Source organism: Leucoraja erinacea, chromosome 3 (assembly GCF_028641065.1).
Source record: "Leucoraja erinacea ecotype New England chromosome 3, Leri_hhj_1, whole genome shotgun sequence".
Lineage (NCBI taxonomy): Eukaryota > Metazoa > Chordata > Chondrichthyes > Rajiformes > Rajidae > Leucoraja > Leucoraja erinaceus.
Genome location: NC_073379.1, coordinates 29,700,803 through 29,719,318, shown reverse-complemented (window position 1 = coordinate 29,719,318; position 18,516 = coordinate 29,700,803). Strand labels below are relative to the sequence as shown.

At 42.2% G+C, this 18,516-nt stretch overlaps 1 protein-coding gene across 2 annotated transcripts in view; it reads right to left on the bottom strand.

Moving 5' to 3' along the window:
• The window catches only part of LOC129695430 (ADAMTS-like protein 1), a 368,144-nt gene that overhangs the window by 137,178 nt on the left and 212,450 nt on the right, over positions 1-18,516 (bottom strand). For both annotated transcript variants that reach the window (XM_055632373.1, XM_055632374.1), the window contains exon 3: positions 5,365-5,492. In XM_055632373.1, coding sequence (XP_055488348.1) covers positions 5,365-5,492 — 128 coding nt within the window. The remainder of the gene's footprint in view (positions 1-5,364; positions 5,493-18,516) is intronic.

The following is an 18,516-nucleotide window of genomic DNA, read 5'->3' as shown; positions in this document are numbered from 1 at the left end:
GACGAGTGGCCATTACCATAAATCTCCGAGTTCGAATCAGGGCAAACTCGGGAGAACTCTTGGAATGAACTCCGGGCAGGGCCTTTACAGTATGGGCATATTGTTAAGGAAATTATACCAAATTAATTGACAGATTAAAATGCACAAGAGTATTTTGGTAATAATTTACATTGAAATAACATTTCAATACATTATAATTGTAAATAGCGTTTTTCTTCCACTGCTTCTGTCTAACAAATTAATTAATAATATCCTGCTCATTTTAAAAGTGAGAAAATCTTTGATCACTTTAAAAAGGAATATAGAAAAAACGATTTGCAATGGGCATGATCATTATCAGGGGACTCCTGAAACCACTTTGAATGCAAATGTAACTCTGAGCCCTCATCTACTGGGGTCCAGTGATGTGAAGCAGACACAAAAAGCTGGGGTAACTCAGCAGGCCAGGCAGCATCGCTGGAGAGAAGGAATGGGTGGCGTTTCGGGTCGATACCCTTCTTCAGACTGCAGGTTATTTATTCTTAATGCTGCTGTTAGATAAAGGCCACTGCAACCAATCAGATCTACTAAACTGATTGGCAGCTGAGAACTAATGTCTTGTTATTTCACAAAATCTTTTCAATGACTTACAGAGGTTTAGTTGTAATTTATGTATTATATGTTGTTTGAGCCTATGTGCCTGTGATGCTGCTGCAAGTAAGATTTTTATTGCACCTGCACCCCAACATAGTTGTGCATACTCGACTTGACTTGATAATCCAATCCCACAGTGCGAATCAATCCAAAAATAGTATGCTGTAGCTGAAAGGTCATGTATCTGAAATGTTGACTAGAACATGGCCCACCCCAGCATTCACCTCACACAGCCATGGCTGCAGTTATTGTGTCATAGTCACACATTACTGAAACAGGTCCTTCGGCCAACTGTGTCTGTGCTGGCCATCAAGTACCTATCTATACTAATCCCATTATCCAGTATCCAACCCATGGTGTTTCAAGTGCTCATCTCATCACAGGCATTTAGGGACAACTGGGAAATAAGGCATTAAAAGTACCAAAAATGTAATGTAAAAGGACTATATTTATTTCTAAACACAATTGTTCGCTCACCTTTACCATGCAGTTCATAAGTTCATCAGTGATTGGAGCAGAATTTGGCCATTCGGCCCATCAAGTCTACTCCCTCATTCAATCATGGCTGATCTCTCTCTCTCTCTCTCTCTCTTTTCTAATCCCATTCTCCTGCCTTCTCCCCATAATCTCCAACACCTGTACTAATCAAGAAATTATCTATCTCTGCCTTAAAAATATCCATTGCCTTGGCCTCCACACCCGTCTGTGGAAGTTGGGTGATTGCTGTAGTGATGCTGAGTCCTGGGGTGAAGCGAGAGATTCAAATGCATCCACATCTCACCCCTAGTTATTTTATGCAGGAGGACTGTAACATGCAGGCAGAGGCACGAGGAAAATGCTGGCATGAGTACAGGTGTAAGCAGATGCTTCTGAAAGCATCTTGTAGTCATCTGAAGTATGATCTTGTGTATTGAATCTGTTTTTCTCTCTCTCACTGATGCTGCCTGTCCTGCTGAATATCCCCAGCATTTTCTACTTCAATTTTGACAGTACTGTTAAGTTATCAGGAGGGTGTGAGGGCATAAAACTTTCCACTGTGTTAAACCAAGAAACATGGTGAATGGAGGTGCAGACTCAATGGACCAAGCAGACAATACCTTATTGCATATGTTGTGTTCTACATAGCGAAAATAGGTTATTCACTTGTTATCACACCATTGGCTCTAGAATCCTGCAGTGCAGAATAGTTACCATATTTCTCTTATTTCAGCTATAACTACATTTCAAGAAGTTCTTCACTGGTTGTAAACTGTTTTAGAACTCCTCGGTGAGTAGAAAGTAAATGATAGACTTGTCTTGTATTTTATTTCTTCACCATTCTAAACTCCTGTTACCTTTGCTTCTCGAACCTCTCATCACAATGTTCAACTATCAGGAAGATCACACCTTCCTTTAGGTTTATAAATATATAAATCCCTCTAGGTTTAGAGGGATATGGGCCAAACATGGGACTAGCTTAGATGGGGCATCTTGGTCAGCATGAATGAGTTGGGCCAAAGGGCCTGTTTCCGTTCCATATGACTCTCTGACGATAAAATTACCCAGCAAAAATGCATACATTGTGCCTAAATTGGCAATAAGTTAACAGGCAAATTAGAAATGGAACTAAATCATCACAATAAAGATGATTATTACGCAAACCATGGAGTTCTCACTTCCAAAGAAGATCGATAGTAAATTACAAGTAATGGATCATAAACAACATTCATCAGCGACAAGAAAAATGTCAATCATGAACGCAGATACACTGGAACATCAGATGCAGAATCCAACTGATAACAAACAAACCTGATACCTACATAAATTATAACAGACACAAAAAAGATACCACAACAGCAAGGTTGGCTGAGTAGAAATAAGACCTCAAAGGCATAGGAGATAAAGCACAGGGCAAAATTACAAGCACAGAAAACGTGACCGGGTCAGAGTGTAGGACAGGGGTCAGAGAGCAGGAAGGGGATCAAATGGCGGGACGGGAATGAAAGAGTGAGCAATACTGTTTGAGATCTGCAAATAATATATTATCTTGCACAGTGCTCCGCAAACACACAAACCCAGTCACACCTTGTATTCCAATGTATGCTTTCCCTGGCTCGTCCTGTGTTTACTGAGGAAGCATTGCTAAAATATCAGACCAAACAGATAACGGGGATAGATGGGAAGGGAAAGAATAGCTGAAAACTTGTTCAGATTAATCTGAGCCCAGTGGAATCTGATATAATTAGCTAAATATACATCTGGAAACCATTTCATCAAGAATAAGGTGTTATGGTATATGATCCCCACTGATTAATTCAGAGTGAATAGTTTGAAATTTTCTGTATAGCTTTATAACATTAAATAATTTACAGTTTGGGCTTTTAGTTCTACCTGCTTTAGCATTCAAAATATTTGAATGGGGGGGGGGGGGGGGGGGACTTTCATGGAGCACTAGTATGGGTGTCGTGGACTGAAGGGACTGGTTTCCAGAGGGCTAATATGGACATTGTGGGCCGAATGGATTCTTGGGCTGGCGGTTCAGTCACTCAAGCCTGTTGTGCTGGCAGCTCACTCGTGGCTGGTGGGCTGGCAGTTGACTCAGGGCTATTCCTTGAAATTCCATTTCAAGCAGGGTGCAATGAAATTCCATTTCAAGCAGGGTGCAAGGCCACCAAATTCAAGTGCAGTTTCAGACCATTACAAGCAGGGTGCAAGGCCACTAAAGACAGCAAGTCATGGCCTCTTGCTCCTCCATCTTGTAGAGACTGAGCCATGCCCACACTTCTGGGTTTTATAGTACCTCCCCCCCTCCCACCAGAAGGGGCGTGGCCTTCATGACAGGAGAGAGAATCTCAACATTTTTTAAACACTAATAACTCTTTTATTTTTCATCTATGGGAAAAATCATCGGCACCTGATGAGCGGTGTGGGACTCCAAGTAAGATGGCCAAAAATCACAGCCATACGTTGTAGCGTTTTTAATAAAATCAATAAAGTGCAAACAGCAAGTGGTCAAGATTAGACTTATAATTATATAGAAGGCCAGGCAACTTTAATTAATTAGGCAAGGCAACTTTAATTGGGCAAGGCAACTTTAATTGGGCAAGGCAACTTTAATTGGGCAAGGCAACTTTAATTAGGCAAGGCAACTTTAGCATTCCCAAACCAAAGGCAACACAGCTTTAGCATTTCCAAACCAAAGGCAACACAGCTTTAGCATTTCCAAACTATATTTTCAAACCACATTAATGGCACTGACAGGTCAGTAAAACCACTCACAGTTTAGTATATGTGTTCAGTGTTATTCACAGCTCAGACTGAGAGACATGACCCTCTCGCTTCCCCCATCTTGCAGAGACTGACTGAGGCACTCAATACTTCCGGGTTTTATAGTCCCTCCGGAAGGGGCGTGGCCTTGAGGAGAGAGAATCTCAACATTTTTTAAACACTAATAACTCTTTTATTTTTCATCGATGGGAAAAATTATCTTGCCCTGCGCAGGGGAGGGGAACTCTGAGTAAGATGGCCAAAAATCACAGCCGTAAGTGGCAGCGTTTTTTCTAAAATCAATATACAGAACAACAGGAAGTGGTCAAGATCAGACTTTTAGTAATATAGATTTGTAACTTGGAGAGTTTTGTGGAAATTGAAAGAGCTTAATTAAGATATATAGAACTATCAGCCAGTGACAAGCAAGTTCCCGCAGCAATGATTCTAGCCACAAGCCATGCCATCAGGAATGGGGTGTGGATTCCTGCCCCAATATGTCAGTTGCCAAGACTATGGCAACAAAACCCATGGACTCATTCAACCAAACAGCATAACTTAGAATGAGGCCAATATTCAACAGAGCTTTGGTTGAAGTCGGGACAATATATCTCTATTCCAGCAGTTTGTTTCAGGATTAAGAGGTGCCAGCATTATAAAAACAATGTAATATTACTCTTCTTATCAAGTAGGTCAGTGCCTGGCAATGATTCACTACATTTCAACTTCCCCTCATCACCCAGCCTTCACACAATGTTATTAGTTTCCAGTCGATGGGCGGCTTACGGGTTCAATCCTCCAGCAGTACCAAACCTATAGGCCCACAGCAAACCCCTAAATTTGAGAGCAGTTGAGGGATTCCAAACTTTCTTCTGACTCCTGACGCTATCGGGCACAGACGCTCAATCCATCTGCGTAAAGTAACTGGGAGTGTAGGTAAAGTGCAGTGGATGACATAGGTTACAGTTTGGTAGTTCAGTTCAGTTTAGTTTATTGTCAAGTGTCAGTGAAAAGTTTTTGTTGCATACTAACCAGTCAGCAGAAAGGCAATACATGATTACAATCGATACATGGTAAGGGAATAACGTTTAGTGCAAGTTAAAGCCAGCAAAGTCCAATCAAGGATAGTCCAAGGGTCATCAAAGAGGTAGATAGTAGTTCAGCACTGCTCTCTGGTTGTGGTGGATGTGAATTGGCAATTCCTCACAGTGAGGCCCCTTATATAGCTCCTGCACCAGGAGTGCCTTCTATTGATGAAGCCAGTCAGAGCATTGGGGCAGACAAAATGTGTAGGTAGGAACTTTGGATGCTGGTTTAAACCATCGCTAGACACAAAAATGCTGGCGTAAATCAGCGGAACAGGCAGCATCTCTGGAGAGATGGAATGGGTGACATTTCGGGTCGAGACCCTACTTCAGACAACTGGTTTTACTGCCATCAATGAAGCCCAAACAAGCAATGAAGAAAAGGAAAGGAGGAACTTACCGATTGCTCAGACATCGCCGCAGTGAGTATGAGGCACCTCCAGCACAGGTCCGCGAGCACTCACTCCACTGACCCCAGGCATCCCACTGTGAGCCTACGTCCTCCTCTGAGCGGGCTGTTCGCCAACTCTGAAACACACAGGCCAACCTTTGTCTCAATATATTCAAACAGCAGATACCAAAGGAGACAGCAACCGAGAAAACTGCATCTCCGGCTTTATGCTAAGATTGAGTGCTTGGTGGGTTTTTAGCCCTGAAGGTAGATTAGGCACAATTAAGAATAACAAGAAATTGTTTTTCTAACAATAAGTGCACCATTCATCATCAATTCACGTCCTTTAATGTGCATAATTTCATCATTTTATTAGGTTAGTTCCCAATGCTAGAGATCAGGATTTACTCTGGGATTTCATTCTTCCATGAAGGGGTTTTAATTTTCAGGCGAAATATTTAACATTGCGAGTAAGGTTTCTGAATAAACAATGCAAATGAATTAAATCCAGTGACTAAGGCTTGATAAGTGAGCAATGTCTAAATTTTTAACACATAAAATTCCCATCACATCATATTCACAGATCTTGTCATTCATGCGAGGCAAGATTTTTTATAGAGGGCTGTGGGTTCCCAGAATGTGCTGCAAGAAGTGGTGTTTGTCAGATATGATAATGGCATTTAAGAGGCTTTTAGATAGGCACATGGTATGCAGATAATAGGGCAGGCAGAGGAGATTAGTTTAACTTGGCATAACATTTCGGATGAACAAAAACTGTGTGGCAGTGTGCGCTGCGAGGAGGATGCTATGAGACTGCAGGGTGACTTCTCTAGGTTGGGCAGATGCATTGTAGATGCAGTATAATGTGAATAAATGTGAGGTTATCCACTTTGGTGACAAGAACATGAAGGCAAATTATTATGCGAATGGTGTCAAATTAGGAAAAAGGGAGGTGCAACGATACCTGGGTGTCCTTTTACATCGGACACTGAAAGTTAGCATGCAGGTACAGCAGGCAGTGAAGAAAACAAATGGCATGTTGGCCTTCATAGCAAGAAGATTTGAGTATAGGAGCAAGGACATCCTATTGCAGTTGTACAGGGCCCTGGTGAGACCACACCTAGAGTATTGTGTGCAGTTTTGGTCTCCTAATTTGAGGAAGGGCATTCTTGCTATTGGGGAAGTGCAGTGTAGGTTCACCAGGTTAATTCCCAGGATGGCAGGACTGACAAAATGATGAAAGAATGGAGCAACTGGGCTTGTATTCACTGGAATTTAGAAAGATGAGAGGATATCTTATAGAAACATATATACTTCTTACGGGATTGAACAGGCTAGATGCAGGAAAAATGTTTCCGATGTTGGGGAAGGCCAGAACCAGGTGTCACAGTTTAAGAATCGGGTGGGTGATTGCAACCTTCACATGGTCCACCCTGTTTCGACGATTGCAATCAACCTGGCATGCACAATCAAATAAGATCAAATAGAACAAGTTGTTCTACAACTTTAGGCTGTGCACGCCATACGAAAGAAGAAGTTTTAGAATAAGGGGTGGACCATGTGGGAATGAGATGAGGAAAAACTTTTTCACCCAGAGTTGTGAATCTGTGGAATTCTCTGCCACAGAAGGCAGTGGAGTCCAATTCACTGGATGTTTTCAAGAGAGAGTTAGATTTAGCTCTTAAGGCTAACAGAATCGAGGGATAAGGGGAGAAAGCAGGAACGGGGTACTGATTTTGGATGATCAGCCAAGATCATGTTGAATGGCAGTGCTGGCTCGAAGGGCCTAATGGCCTCCTCCTGCACCAATTTTCTATGTCTAACATTGTGGCATGGAGGGTTTGTTCCTGTATTGTACTGTTCTGTGTTTTAATCTCCACACTAGCGGTTGCACTGAAGAGGAAAGACAATGAGTGTAATGGTTCAGTGCAGGTGCGGTGGGAGTGGAGGTACAATTGGGATGATGAGGGGTTCACCTTGGGTTGGGGATAGGATTGAAGTGGGATGGGTGGAGGGGGGGGAGTGGATTTGGGTTAGAGTGGGGATGTGATATGAGGTGGGGTGGTTTTGGGTAGGGGGGATGGTTGAGGTGCTAGACAAATAGGGTGAGGTATGGGATGGGTTTAGATTGGTGTGGGGATTGTTTGAGGCAGAGAAGGGGTTGGATTTGGAGCGGGATTTGGATGTGGGGAGGGGTTGGGTTAGGTTTGTCAGGGTGGCTGTGGTGGTGAAGTACATGGGTGATGTGCAGGGTGGGTCTGGGTTGAGATAGGGTTGGAGCAGAACCTGCATGGGTGTGTGTGCCAATGTACGAGGATGGTTGATGAAATGCTTATCTATCTGCTGCTTTTGCCTACTGTTCCTTTAAGCATGGGGCAGAGGATCCACAGCAGTTTGTAGATCATCATGATAGTAATATCATTTGCACACAGCATAATGCTGCATTTGAACAAACATAATCAGAAAAATAAAATAAGAAATCCACAAAGGAGAAAAGCATAAATTTTAATAAAAGAACATAGGATATAGAAGCAACAGTTAACCATTTGGCCATTTGAGTCTGCACAAAAATAATTTCTTGCTCTATCCCCATAGGTCTTGATCTCCTTAATGAGGAAATATTATCAGTCACTATCCTGAATCTACTCAACCACTGACCCTCCACAATCCTACTGGATAGCGATTTCTAAGGATTCACTGTACTCTAGGTTACGGAATTTCTTCTCATCTCTGGATTCATGTCATTAGATTCCTTAAAAGGTTCAAGTCCACAGTGCCCGGAAAGTGGCGACAATGGTAGAGAGGGTGGTGAAGAAGGCACATGGCATGTTTGCCTACATGGATCAGGGCATGAATATAAACGTTTTGAAGTCGTGTTGCAAGGTTACCAAAGATTGTTTAAACCAAACTTAGAATATTGCTTCTCTAGTTGACATCTCTAGATGTCAGCAGATCTATATCGGTGAGACCAAGCAGAGGTTGGGCGATCGTTTCGCCGAACACCTCCGCTCGGTCCGCAATAACCAAGCTGACCTCCCGGTGGCTCAGCACTTCAACTCCCCCTCCCACTCCGTCTCCGACCTCTCTGTCCTGGGTCTCCTCCATGGCCACAGCGAGCAGCACCGGAAATTGGAGGAACAGCACCTCATATTCCGTTTGGGGAGTCTGCACCCCGGGGGCATGAACATCGAATTCTCCCAATTTTGTTAGTCCTTGCTGTCTCCTCCCCTTCCTCAGCCCCCCTGCTGTCTCCTCCCATCCCAGCCTTCGGGCTACTCCTCCTTTTCCCTTTCTTGTCCCCACCCACCCCCGCCCCGATCAGTCTGAAGAAGGGTTTCGGCCCGAAACGTTGCCTATTTCCTTCACTCCATAGATGCTGCTGCACCCGCTGAGTTTCTCCAGCTTTTTTGTGTAACCTTAGAATATTGCTTGCAGTTCTGGTCGTCATGTGACAGGAAGGATGTGGTTGGTCTGGAAAGAGTAAAGAGGTCATACACCAGAATGTTACCTGGATTGAAAGGCTTTAGTTATACAATGGGATTAGATAGGCTGGGATTATTTTCCTTGGAGTGAAGGAGAGAAGAAGGCTCAGTGCCCTGACTAAAGTATAAACATTATGAGGCATAGACAGAATAGACAGTCTTTTCCCAGTAGACAGGGGTATTAAAAGCAAAGGAGCATAGGTTAAAAATGAGAGAAATACGTTTTAATGGGGATATGAATAAAGTATTTTAACATAAAATGGAGTTGATAAATTGAACTTGCTGCTGATGGAGATGGTGGAATCAGCTATAATTACTGTTATAGAAACATTTAGACAGATGCTCAAAGAGGCAGGGCGTAGAATTATACAAACCGATCGGATGAGTTCAGCGTGGATATGGTGGACAGAGGAGCTTGTTTCTGTGCTGTGGGAATCTGATTCTACGAGTCCATCTCTGTCCTGAATGATTGATGTATATTTGAAGTGTCTAAACCCCAAGGTTCTAGATACATAGCCAGGAGAATTACCATACATGCATTTACCACATTAGACCCCATCAGCATGTTGTGTGATTTCAATGGAAAACTTCTAATTTTTGCAAATTTAAGATAAATTGGGCCAGTGTGATTCAACTCTCCTCAAGGGACAAACCCACCATTCCAGGAATCAACCTGGTGAATGGAAACACATGCAGTATACTACAGAGCTCCAAAGTATCTCAGATTGGAGGCCCAAAGATGGATGGCTTGTGTAACAGGGTTGTAGGCTTTAAACCAAGGTAATCATCAATTCCATTCATCCAACAGAAGAAGCCCGACTTTGAATTCCTGGTGGCAATTTGTTTTTAGTACCTAACGCAACAATAGAGATAATTACATGTGAACTTAGCAAAGGATTTTAAATTTGAAACCATAAAATACATCAGAAGCAGGAAGCATGGAGAGTCTGAAGAAGGGTCTCGACCCGAAACATCACCCGTTCCTTCTCTCCAGAGATGCTGCCAGTCCCGCATGGAGAGTTCAAACACCTTAGAGTCTTCTGGCATGGAAACAGGCCCTTCGGCCCACTGATCCCGCATCCACTTACACAAATCCCATTTCATTCTCCCATCAACTACCCGCCACACTCCACTAGAGCCAATTTGCATTCACCAATTAGCTTGCAACACTGCCCGTATTTTGGTGTGGGAGAAAACTAGAGCACCCATGGGAAATCTCCACAGTCACGGTGAGAATGTACAAATAACACAAAGATAGCACTGGAGGTCAGAGGATGGAACCCAGGGTCATTGTAGTGTGAGGCAGCAGATCCACAAAATGCACCCACGTTCTTAGCTTTCAATCGTCACACTGTGTGAGTGGAATTAACTTAATGAAAATCAGAATAGGGATTCCAAATATTCACAATACAATGTCAGTGGTAAAGTAATTTGTGCCAGTGGCTTGAGGCTGTCACCCAGATACAATTTCCCAGAAGTAAAAAAACATTGAGTCATGGTTGTTAATTAAATGACTCATGAGCTTTAGCGCCCTTCTATATCGTATGGCTAGATATGGAATATAATTAGCAGAACTAACTGACCTGTGGAAAATGGCACAGTCAGAAAATCCCAAAGACCTGGAAGGGCATGATTGATGGGTGATCCTTCACTGAGACCACAATCAGACCTCAGGGAAATGTCCCCATGCCGAGGCCAGGAGCTTCTCCAGGAGGTGGCCCAACCTCCAGCTAAGTATCTGGCCTTGCACCATTTCACCGAACTCCACCTATAATGCAGATGTGGAATGAGGCTTACGAAGATGGACTAAAGACGTTGATAACTGAAGATGTTAAAACACATTCTCTCAGTACGTCGATCACATTACAGGATTTTTTGACAGTTGTTTAGTTCTGGAATTCTGGCCGATGATTTATCAATGAGTCACCTTTGCAACCCTAACACAATTTCCACTTTAGGCGTGCGTGGCATGATGTCACACAATTCTGGTGAAATTTTGCAGCATTGTTACGGAGCATGGATCATGTCGCCGTGGGGTATCCATCACAGGTTCCACTGTGGCAGTTACGGCCATGCCAGTGCACTAGTGGAATACATCAGCTGCAAGGTCAGTGAATTGTCTTCTTTCATGAATTTTCAGGATCTGAGTGTCACTGGCAAGACCAGCAATGAAGACCAGCATCAATTGTTCATCAGAAGGTGAGTGTGCACTGTGTCCTTGACCGACTACGTCCGTTAGTCTCGTCTATGTCACACGGCGCTGTATTTACACCTCAAGTTACTGTGCCATGTAACAAAGATTTGCTTCTGAAAATGTGTAAACCCGGCCACTTGGACATAATACTTTGGTCCTTGCTTGCATGATCTGCGGGAGGGTTAACTACCTGAGCATTTGTATATCCCTGCTGCCGCGCCCACCCTGCACACTTCTTCCAGAATATTGCTTCACGAGCTGAGAGGATTTTGTGCACGGCGCTTCCTATCGTTCTGCTCCAAAGCCATTTTCACCAGCTGTTGAATTCAAGACCGTGGGGCCAACAGGTGGTCTTGGGGCCTTCCTGAAGAGTGAGTAATGAGCCACAGATTGGGGCTTCTATTGGTCACATTTGTCACCCGTAAATATCATTGGAAAAGCCAAGCAGTGGGGGCGCATAATAACTTTCATAGGCAACAAAACAGACAAAACTTGTGTGAATATAATCCCAGGTGCTTGCAGGTGAACGCACCACACATTACACCAGGCTGCAGTGCAACAGCTTCACAGCAGGCAGAATAATCACCAATTGCAATAACTGCAGCTCGCCAAAAGGGAACTCTGTGATTTGCACATGGATCAATCTGGACTGAAATATCAGAGACAATTGTAAAATAAAGCTTTTGTTTAACAAATCATTTACATTGAATCGACACAATGATTTAAATCCTGCAGACTGCAGGTGGTGCAGTCTAATTTATTTAAAAACACACAGGATTACCTGTAGAGAATTTAACTACCCATTCGTCCAAACAAATTCAAACACTTTTTCCAAGTACATACCATAGTTTAATTGCAAACAGCAGTATTTTCCCTTCACTGTAACAAGTCAGCATTCCTAGGATTACAATAGTTCTCCTCTGCACTGCGGCAGGATAGCCCATTGTTTCCCCCTTGTTTAACTTTTACTGAGGAACCCAGAATCCACACGACTTCAGACTGGGGCTCATCGCTTCCCTCTCTGCATTAGACCAAGTTTGGAATTAGTATACAAGCCATGTCTCACTGCCTGAGGGTATTTGCTGGTCTTTTGTATCATTGTTAAATTAGGACAATATAAAAGGGCAAATTACGGTATTTAAATCCATTACTTTAATTGGCTCGAAGCTGTTATTCGGAACAGATGAACAAAATCAGTTGATGTTCAATATTCATGATGTTTAGAATGATAACTTGGTTTTAATACTGAAAGGTATGCAATGAATAGGGCAAGCTGAAATGTGATCCCCAATCTTGGCATGTTAAAAGTATGCAGCTACACGCCAACACTTTATACTCTGTACTTAGGAAAGCACTCATGCATCACATGGTTCTGTTCCCTACTGGCCACTTCCAAAGCTTCAGTGAATCTTAATTACCCTCAATGCACTCTCCAGTCATGGCCATTATCTGCTTCAGTGGCTATCAAGCCCCTCTGCCTTCCAACTCAAAGCTCAGAGCAGGATTCAGCCTTAATTCCCTCAGTAAATTCATACTGCTTGACTGTACTACACAGCTCATTCAATTCAGCTCACATGAAAATATATTTTCACTACAGAAAGTAGAATTATTTTCAGAAAATATGAATTTCAGTGTCCACAAAAGAGTCCCACAACTTTTTATCTATATACATCTGTGGCATGGAGATCCAAAAATACATCACCTTTATTCATCCAGTCCCTTCACCAAAATTGATTAACTTTGTTCAGACCATGAGGAAAACCAGTGGATGTTCTATATTTATATTGTGAGAAGGTGTTCGATAAGATGTCAAATCAAAGAATATTATAGCAAATAATAGGTCATAGTGGAGGAAGTACCATGTCATCAAGGATAGAAAATTGTCTAGCTAATGAAACAGAGTGTAGACATAATTTATTCTTTTTCGAGTTGGCAAGATGTTATGAATTGTGTGTCTCAAGGATTACAAGGATACAGTTGCTGAATTTGTGAATGAGACAAAGTAAGGCAAGAAAGCAAATTGTGATGATGACAAAGAGGCAATAAAAGATAGAGATAGGTCAAGTGAATGAGCAGAGATTTGACAAATGGAGAATAATGCAAGGCATTGTGAAATTGTCCATTTCTGTAGAAAAATAAATAAAAGAAACACCTTGATAGACACAAAACGCTGGAATAACAGGCAGCATGTCTGGAGAGAAGGAATAGGTGATGTTTTGTGTCGAGACTCTTCTTCAGGACAAGGGGCCACAGTTTAAGGATAAAGGGGAAATCCTTTAGGACTGAGATGAGAAAAACAATTTTCACACAGAGTGGTGAGTCTCTGGAACTCTCTGCCACAGAAGGTAGTTGAGGCCAGTTCATTGGTTATATTTAAGAGGGAGTTAGATGTGGCCCTTGTGGCTAAAGGGATCAGGGGGTATGGAGAGAAGGCAGGTATAGGATACTGAGTTGGATGATCAGCCATGATCATATTGAATGGCGGTGCAGGCTCGAAGGGCCTATTTTCTATGTTTCTATGTTTCAGACTGAGTCAAAAAGGTTCAAAGGTCAGTTTATTGTCACGTGTACCAATTAAGGTACAGTGAAACTCGAATTACCATACAGCTATACTAAAAAAAGCAACAAGACACACAACTACATAAAAGTTAACATAAACATCCACCACAGCGGATTCCCCACATTCCCACTGTGATGGAAGGCAATAAAGTCTAATCTTCTTCCCTCTTTATTCTCCCACAGTCGGGGCAGTCGAACCATCTGCAGTCAGGGCGATCGAAGCCTCCGCGTTGGGGCGGTCGAAGCTCCTACGGATTGGAGCTCCCGCAATCGGTCTCAAACCAGGGATCGCAAGCTCCACGATGTTAAAGTCCGCAGACTCCTGTAATTGGAGTTCCAAGGTCGATCTCTGGCAAAGGGATCGCAAGTTCTACGATGGTAAGTCCCGCAGGCTCCCGCAGTTGGAGCTCCCGAAGTCAGACTCCAGCAGAGGCCGCCAGCTCCTCAATGTTAGGCCACAGTATGGACGGAGAAACGATATACAAATAAATCGCACCTCCATCGAGGTAAGAGATTAAAAAAAGTTTCCCCCTACCCCCCACATATAACACAAGCTAAAGAACACTAAAACATACATTTAACACACACTAAAAAAAAACAAAGAAGGAAAGGACGAGACAGACTGCTGGCAAGGCAGCCATTGCTGGCGCCACCCAGTGGAATTATCGGGGAGAGGGAAACTAGAGATATAAAGGGCAAGGTGTGAAACGGACAGATCAAAGCATATGTTGATCAAGGAAATGGTTCAGCACCTTCCTACATAATGAGGGATTGTCGACATCTGAGGTGCAGAAGGATCTGGATGGCCCAGTGCATGATCAGCAAAAGGTTCATATGCAAGTACAGAAGTAGTCAGGAAGATGAACAAAATGGTATAATCTATTGCCAGTGAAATTGAATACAAAAGTAGAGAGGTTATCCTACTTCCTGCCACTCCCTGTACTTCCCTTTTCCTGATCAACTAATTCACTAGATATCTCCCCACATCTCTGAGTGTTGGCTTCCCAAGAAATGACCAAATCACAGAGCTCTACAGTTTGCATGTAAGACCATTGAGCAGCAGAACAAATAGTTCTGTGCATAATGTTGCGTTCCACAATTAATATCATAACCTGTAAACATCATGCTCTTCCCTCAGGTCTACAATTCAGTACATCTATATTGAGTATTGGGCAACAAGCTGAATATAATTAGATGTGTAGGAAGGAACAGCAGATGGTGGTTAATACCGAAGATAGACACAAAGTGCTGGAGTAACTCAGGGGGTCAGGCATCATCTCTGGAGACAACAGATTGGTGGTGTTTCAGATCAGAACCCTTCTTAAGACTGAGGAGTCTGAAGAAGGGACCCGACCCGAAACGTCACCCATCCTTTTTCTCCAGAAATGCTGCCTGACTCGCTGAGCACTTTGTGTCTATCTTGAATATAATTAGACACCTGATTACAAAGAATCAGCCTATATCTTGACTAACATCATGAATTAATGAGATGCTTCATCACGATGGAAGTGCCTTTACACGGAAAATTATACTCTATGTTGTTTGAAAGTATGAACTTCAACCCAAACCTAAGCAAAATTAGTTTACAGGTTTATCTATTATCATCCCAGTGCCAAAGAAAAGCAAGGTAGTGTGCCTTAAATACTACTGTTCAGTGACTCTGACATTCACAATGATGAAGTGCTTCGAGAAGTTGGTCATTACATAGCAATGTTACAAAATTTTGAGATTTTAAAAATCAAGTCTGCAATTTATCCCATCAGATAAAGCATAACAATAAGTTTAATTTGACACTAAATTCACTTTCATATCTCAAGTATTAAAAAAGTTATGGCCATTTTCATACTCGGAAATTAGCATCTTGTTCCCTATTGATTTTCAATGGACATTACAAAAAAGCTGTGATCTTGGATAGTCAAAAGCCCATTTCTTAAGGAAAGATTAACATTTTTAAATAGCCTAAGTGTCCAAAGATTATTCACAAATAATTCACAATATAACATGATTTTTATATCTAATTTACATTAATTTATAGGCCAAATGGAAGGAATTTAGTGTTCAATTGCTGTAAATAAATGCCCATTTAAATCGGCTTTCTAGTGGGTTCATGTGAACGCCTGGTTTAGAACGTTGATATCGCGCTGGATTAGTGCCCTCAAATGCCGAGAAAAATACTGCGGGATATAAAAAGCCCAAAATGAACTACTCGCTATAGATAACTTGATATACAAGGTTATATATATGCCCCATTTAATGTAAAAATAAGGTACATACCTTTAATTGTTTGCTTTATAAAACCCTGGGGCTGCGAGAGGTTGCGGAATAAGACAGTAATTTTAAAACTATTAGAACTATATTATCGAGGCCTATAAAACTAATAATACCTTTTGCGACCGGGTCTTGCAGCGATTTTTCGTTAATGATTTACTAGGCTGAACATGTGCGATTAGTACAGCCTAGTAAAAATTGCGTTTTAAACCCGCCCCCTCCAAACAGCGCCAAAATCGCGGACATGGCTGAGGGCAGATTCCCAATGACGATTCAGGTAGGTTTTGTAACATACCTACATTACACACATTAACTCCAGCCTCCCAGGCAGTCTTGATCCACTGCAGTTTTCCGACCGTTGCAACAGGTCCATGGCATACCCCGTCTTCTTAGCCGTTAACTCATTGCTGGAACTTCTGCATTACACCTACATCAGTAGCCTGTTAATTAACTATAGCTCCGCCTTAAGCACCACAATCCCAACCAATCCTATTTTCAACCTCCTGGACCTAGGAATCAGCATTGCCTTCTGCAACTGGATCCTTGTCCTCCTGATCTATCAGCCACAATCAGAGTGGATACGTGACAAAACATCCAACAAGATATTTCTCAACACCAGTGCCCCGCAAGGATACATTCTAAATAGCCCAATGTACATTAATACTGCCAAAGTGGAGATGATTGGGAATTTCAAATTCCTAGGCATAAACATCAGCAACAATTTGCCCTGGACCAACCACAGTTAAGCCATGGTCAAGAAAGATCACCAATGCCTGTATTTCCTCAACAGACTAAGAATGTTCAGCAAGTCTACAGCGACTCTTACTAGCTGTTGTCAATGTACTGAAGAAAACATCCTATTGGGATGCATCGCAGCTTGGTTTGGCAACAGCTCGATACTGCAAGAAACTGCAGAGTGTTGTGAATGCAACCCACTCTGTCACACAAACCAGCTTCCCCACATTGACTCTATCTCCACCATGCTGCCTCGAGAAAGCAACCAACAAAACCAAGGACTATTTTCACCTGATCATTTCCTCTTCTCCCCTCTTCCATTGAGAAGATACAAAGGATTGAAAACACGTACAACCAGATCCAGAAACAGCTTCTTCTCTGCTGTTATCAGGCCACTGAATGGTCCTCCCATCACCTAAAGGTGTTCTTACATTCCCACTACCTCATTGCAACCATTGCACTTTTGTTCTCATCTGCACTTTCTCTGCAACTCTTATGCTATTATATTGTAATGCCATATTCTGTACTCTGACATTTATCTCTTTGTACTACTTGTTTGCACCTGTGTATGGTTTGTATAGTGTGATTGATTGGATGCACATGACTATAATATGTCAATACCAATATTTTCCTGCAATGCTACAATCTTTAAATGAGTCATTGAACTTAGAGGATAAGCATCTCGAATAAAACAATTGTTAAACAACAAGTGGGTATCAAATACACAAGGCTGCAGAGAGAGGGAGAGGGAATAGTCATGGTCTGTAAAGACACAGCATGATTCCATAACAATCTTACACCCATAGCTGTCATGTTACTGGTGGCAAATTTAACGTAGTATTTTACATCAAATATCCGCCTCTGTGGAGTGTCTGACTAAAATATCAAACTGATGGTAAGTAGACAATGTAAAATCCCAGGATCTATCGGGTTTTAATAGAGTAGATGCAGAGCAAACATTTCCATTTCTGAGGAAGAAGAGCATAGCTAGAGGTTGCCAATCCAACAGGGGATCTGTAGGAAACTTTTTTACCCAAAGAGTAGTGAGAATTCACACGCACAAGCAATGGTTGACACGAACAGTTTAGTTACACCCAAGGAGAGGCTCTCGGAGTTATATAGCTCCTAAAAAAACCATAAACGTCAGGAGGGACTGGGTACATACAAATTAGGACCATGAGTAGGTTAATGAGCCCAACAAGCCTGCTCCACCTTTATATAGGATTGGGGCTGACCTGATTGTAACCTCATCTCTGCATTCCCATCTCCTCGCACTAACCTTTCACCATATGGCCTGGTTCTATGCTGAATGTCACATGTAATCCTGTAAATTTTTAAATAGGCATCCAATGGTGAAAATACTTTTTCTGGGCTTGGTTCACATTTTTATATAAATTCCATGCAGGTTGAGTAATGCAGCATCTAATTTGAGAACAGGTCAGAGTGGGTTGCTTGTTGCAAGACATTTCCACCCACTATTCCATTTAAATTCCTTCCTTGGGTTTAGGTGCTGAACCATGTTGGGATTCAGTCCTTAATATTTGTATTCAGGATCACAGAGTTGTGGTGGAATCCTTTACATTGGGTTTTTTTTTGTTGTTGATTTTTTTTGGACTACATTCCTCCACATTGGAAAGCAGTCTCATTGTGCTGGTGATCTGTCTCCTTGTGCTTGTCTGCAATGGAGATGTAATTCACATATTTTGGTATACATTTCCTTGTGTTGGCCAAAATTCTCTGTGTTTGGATACAGTTCAATGTGTTTCGATATAGTTCACTTTGTGGTGGTATGGCTGTAGCTGACTGTGTTTCATTATATTGGGAGTTTAGTTCAGTGTAAATAAAAAGACAGAAAGTGTTCGAGTAACTCAGAGGATATCTCAGAGGATCCAGTATCTCTGGAGGATATGGATAGGAGGCATT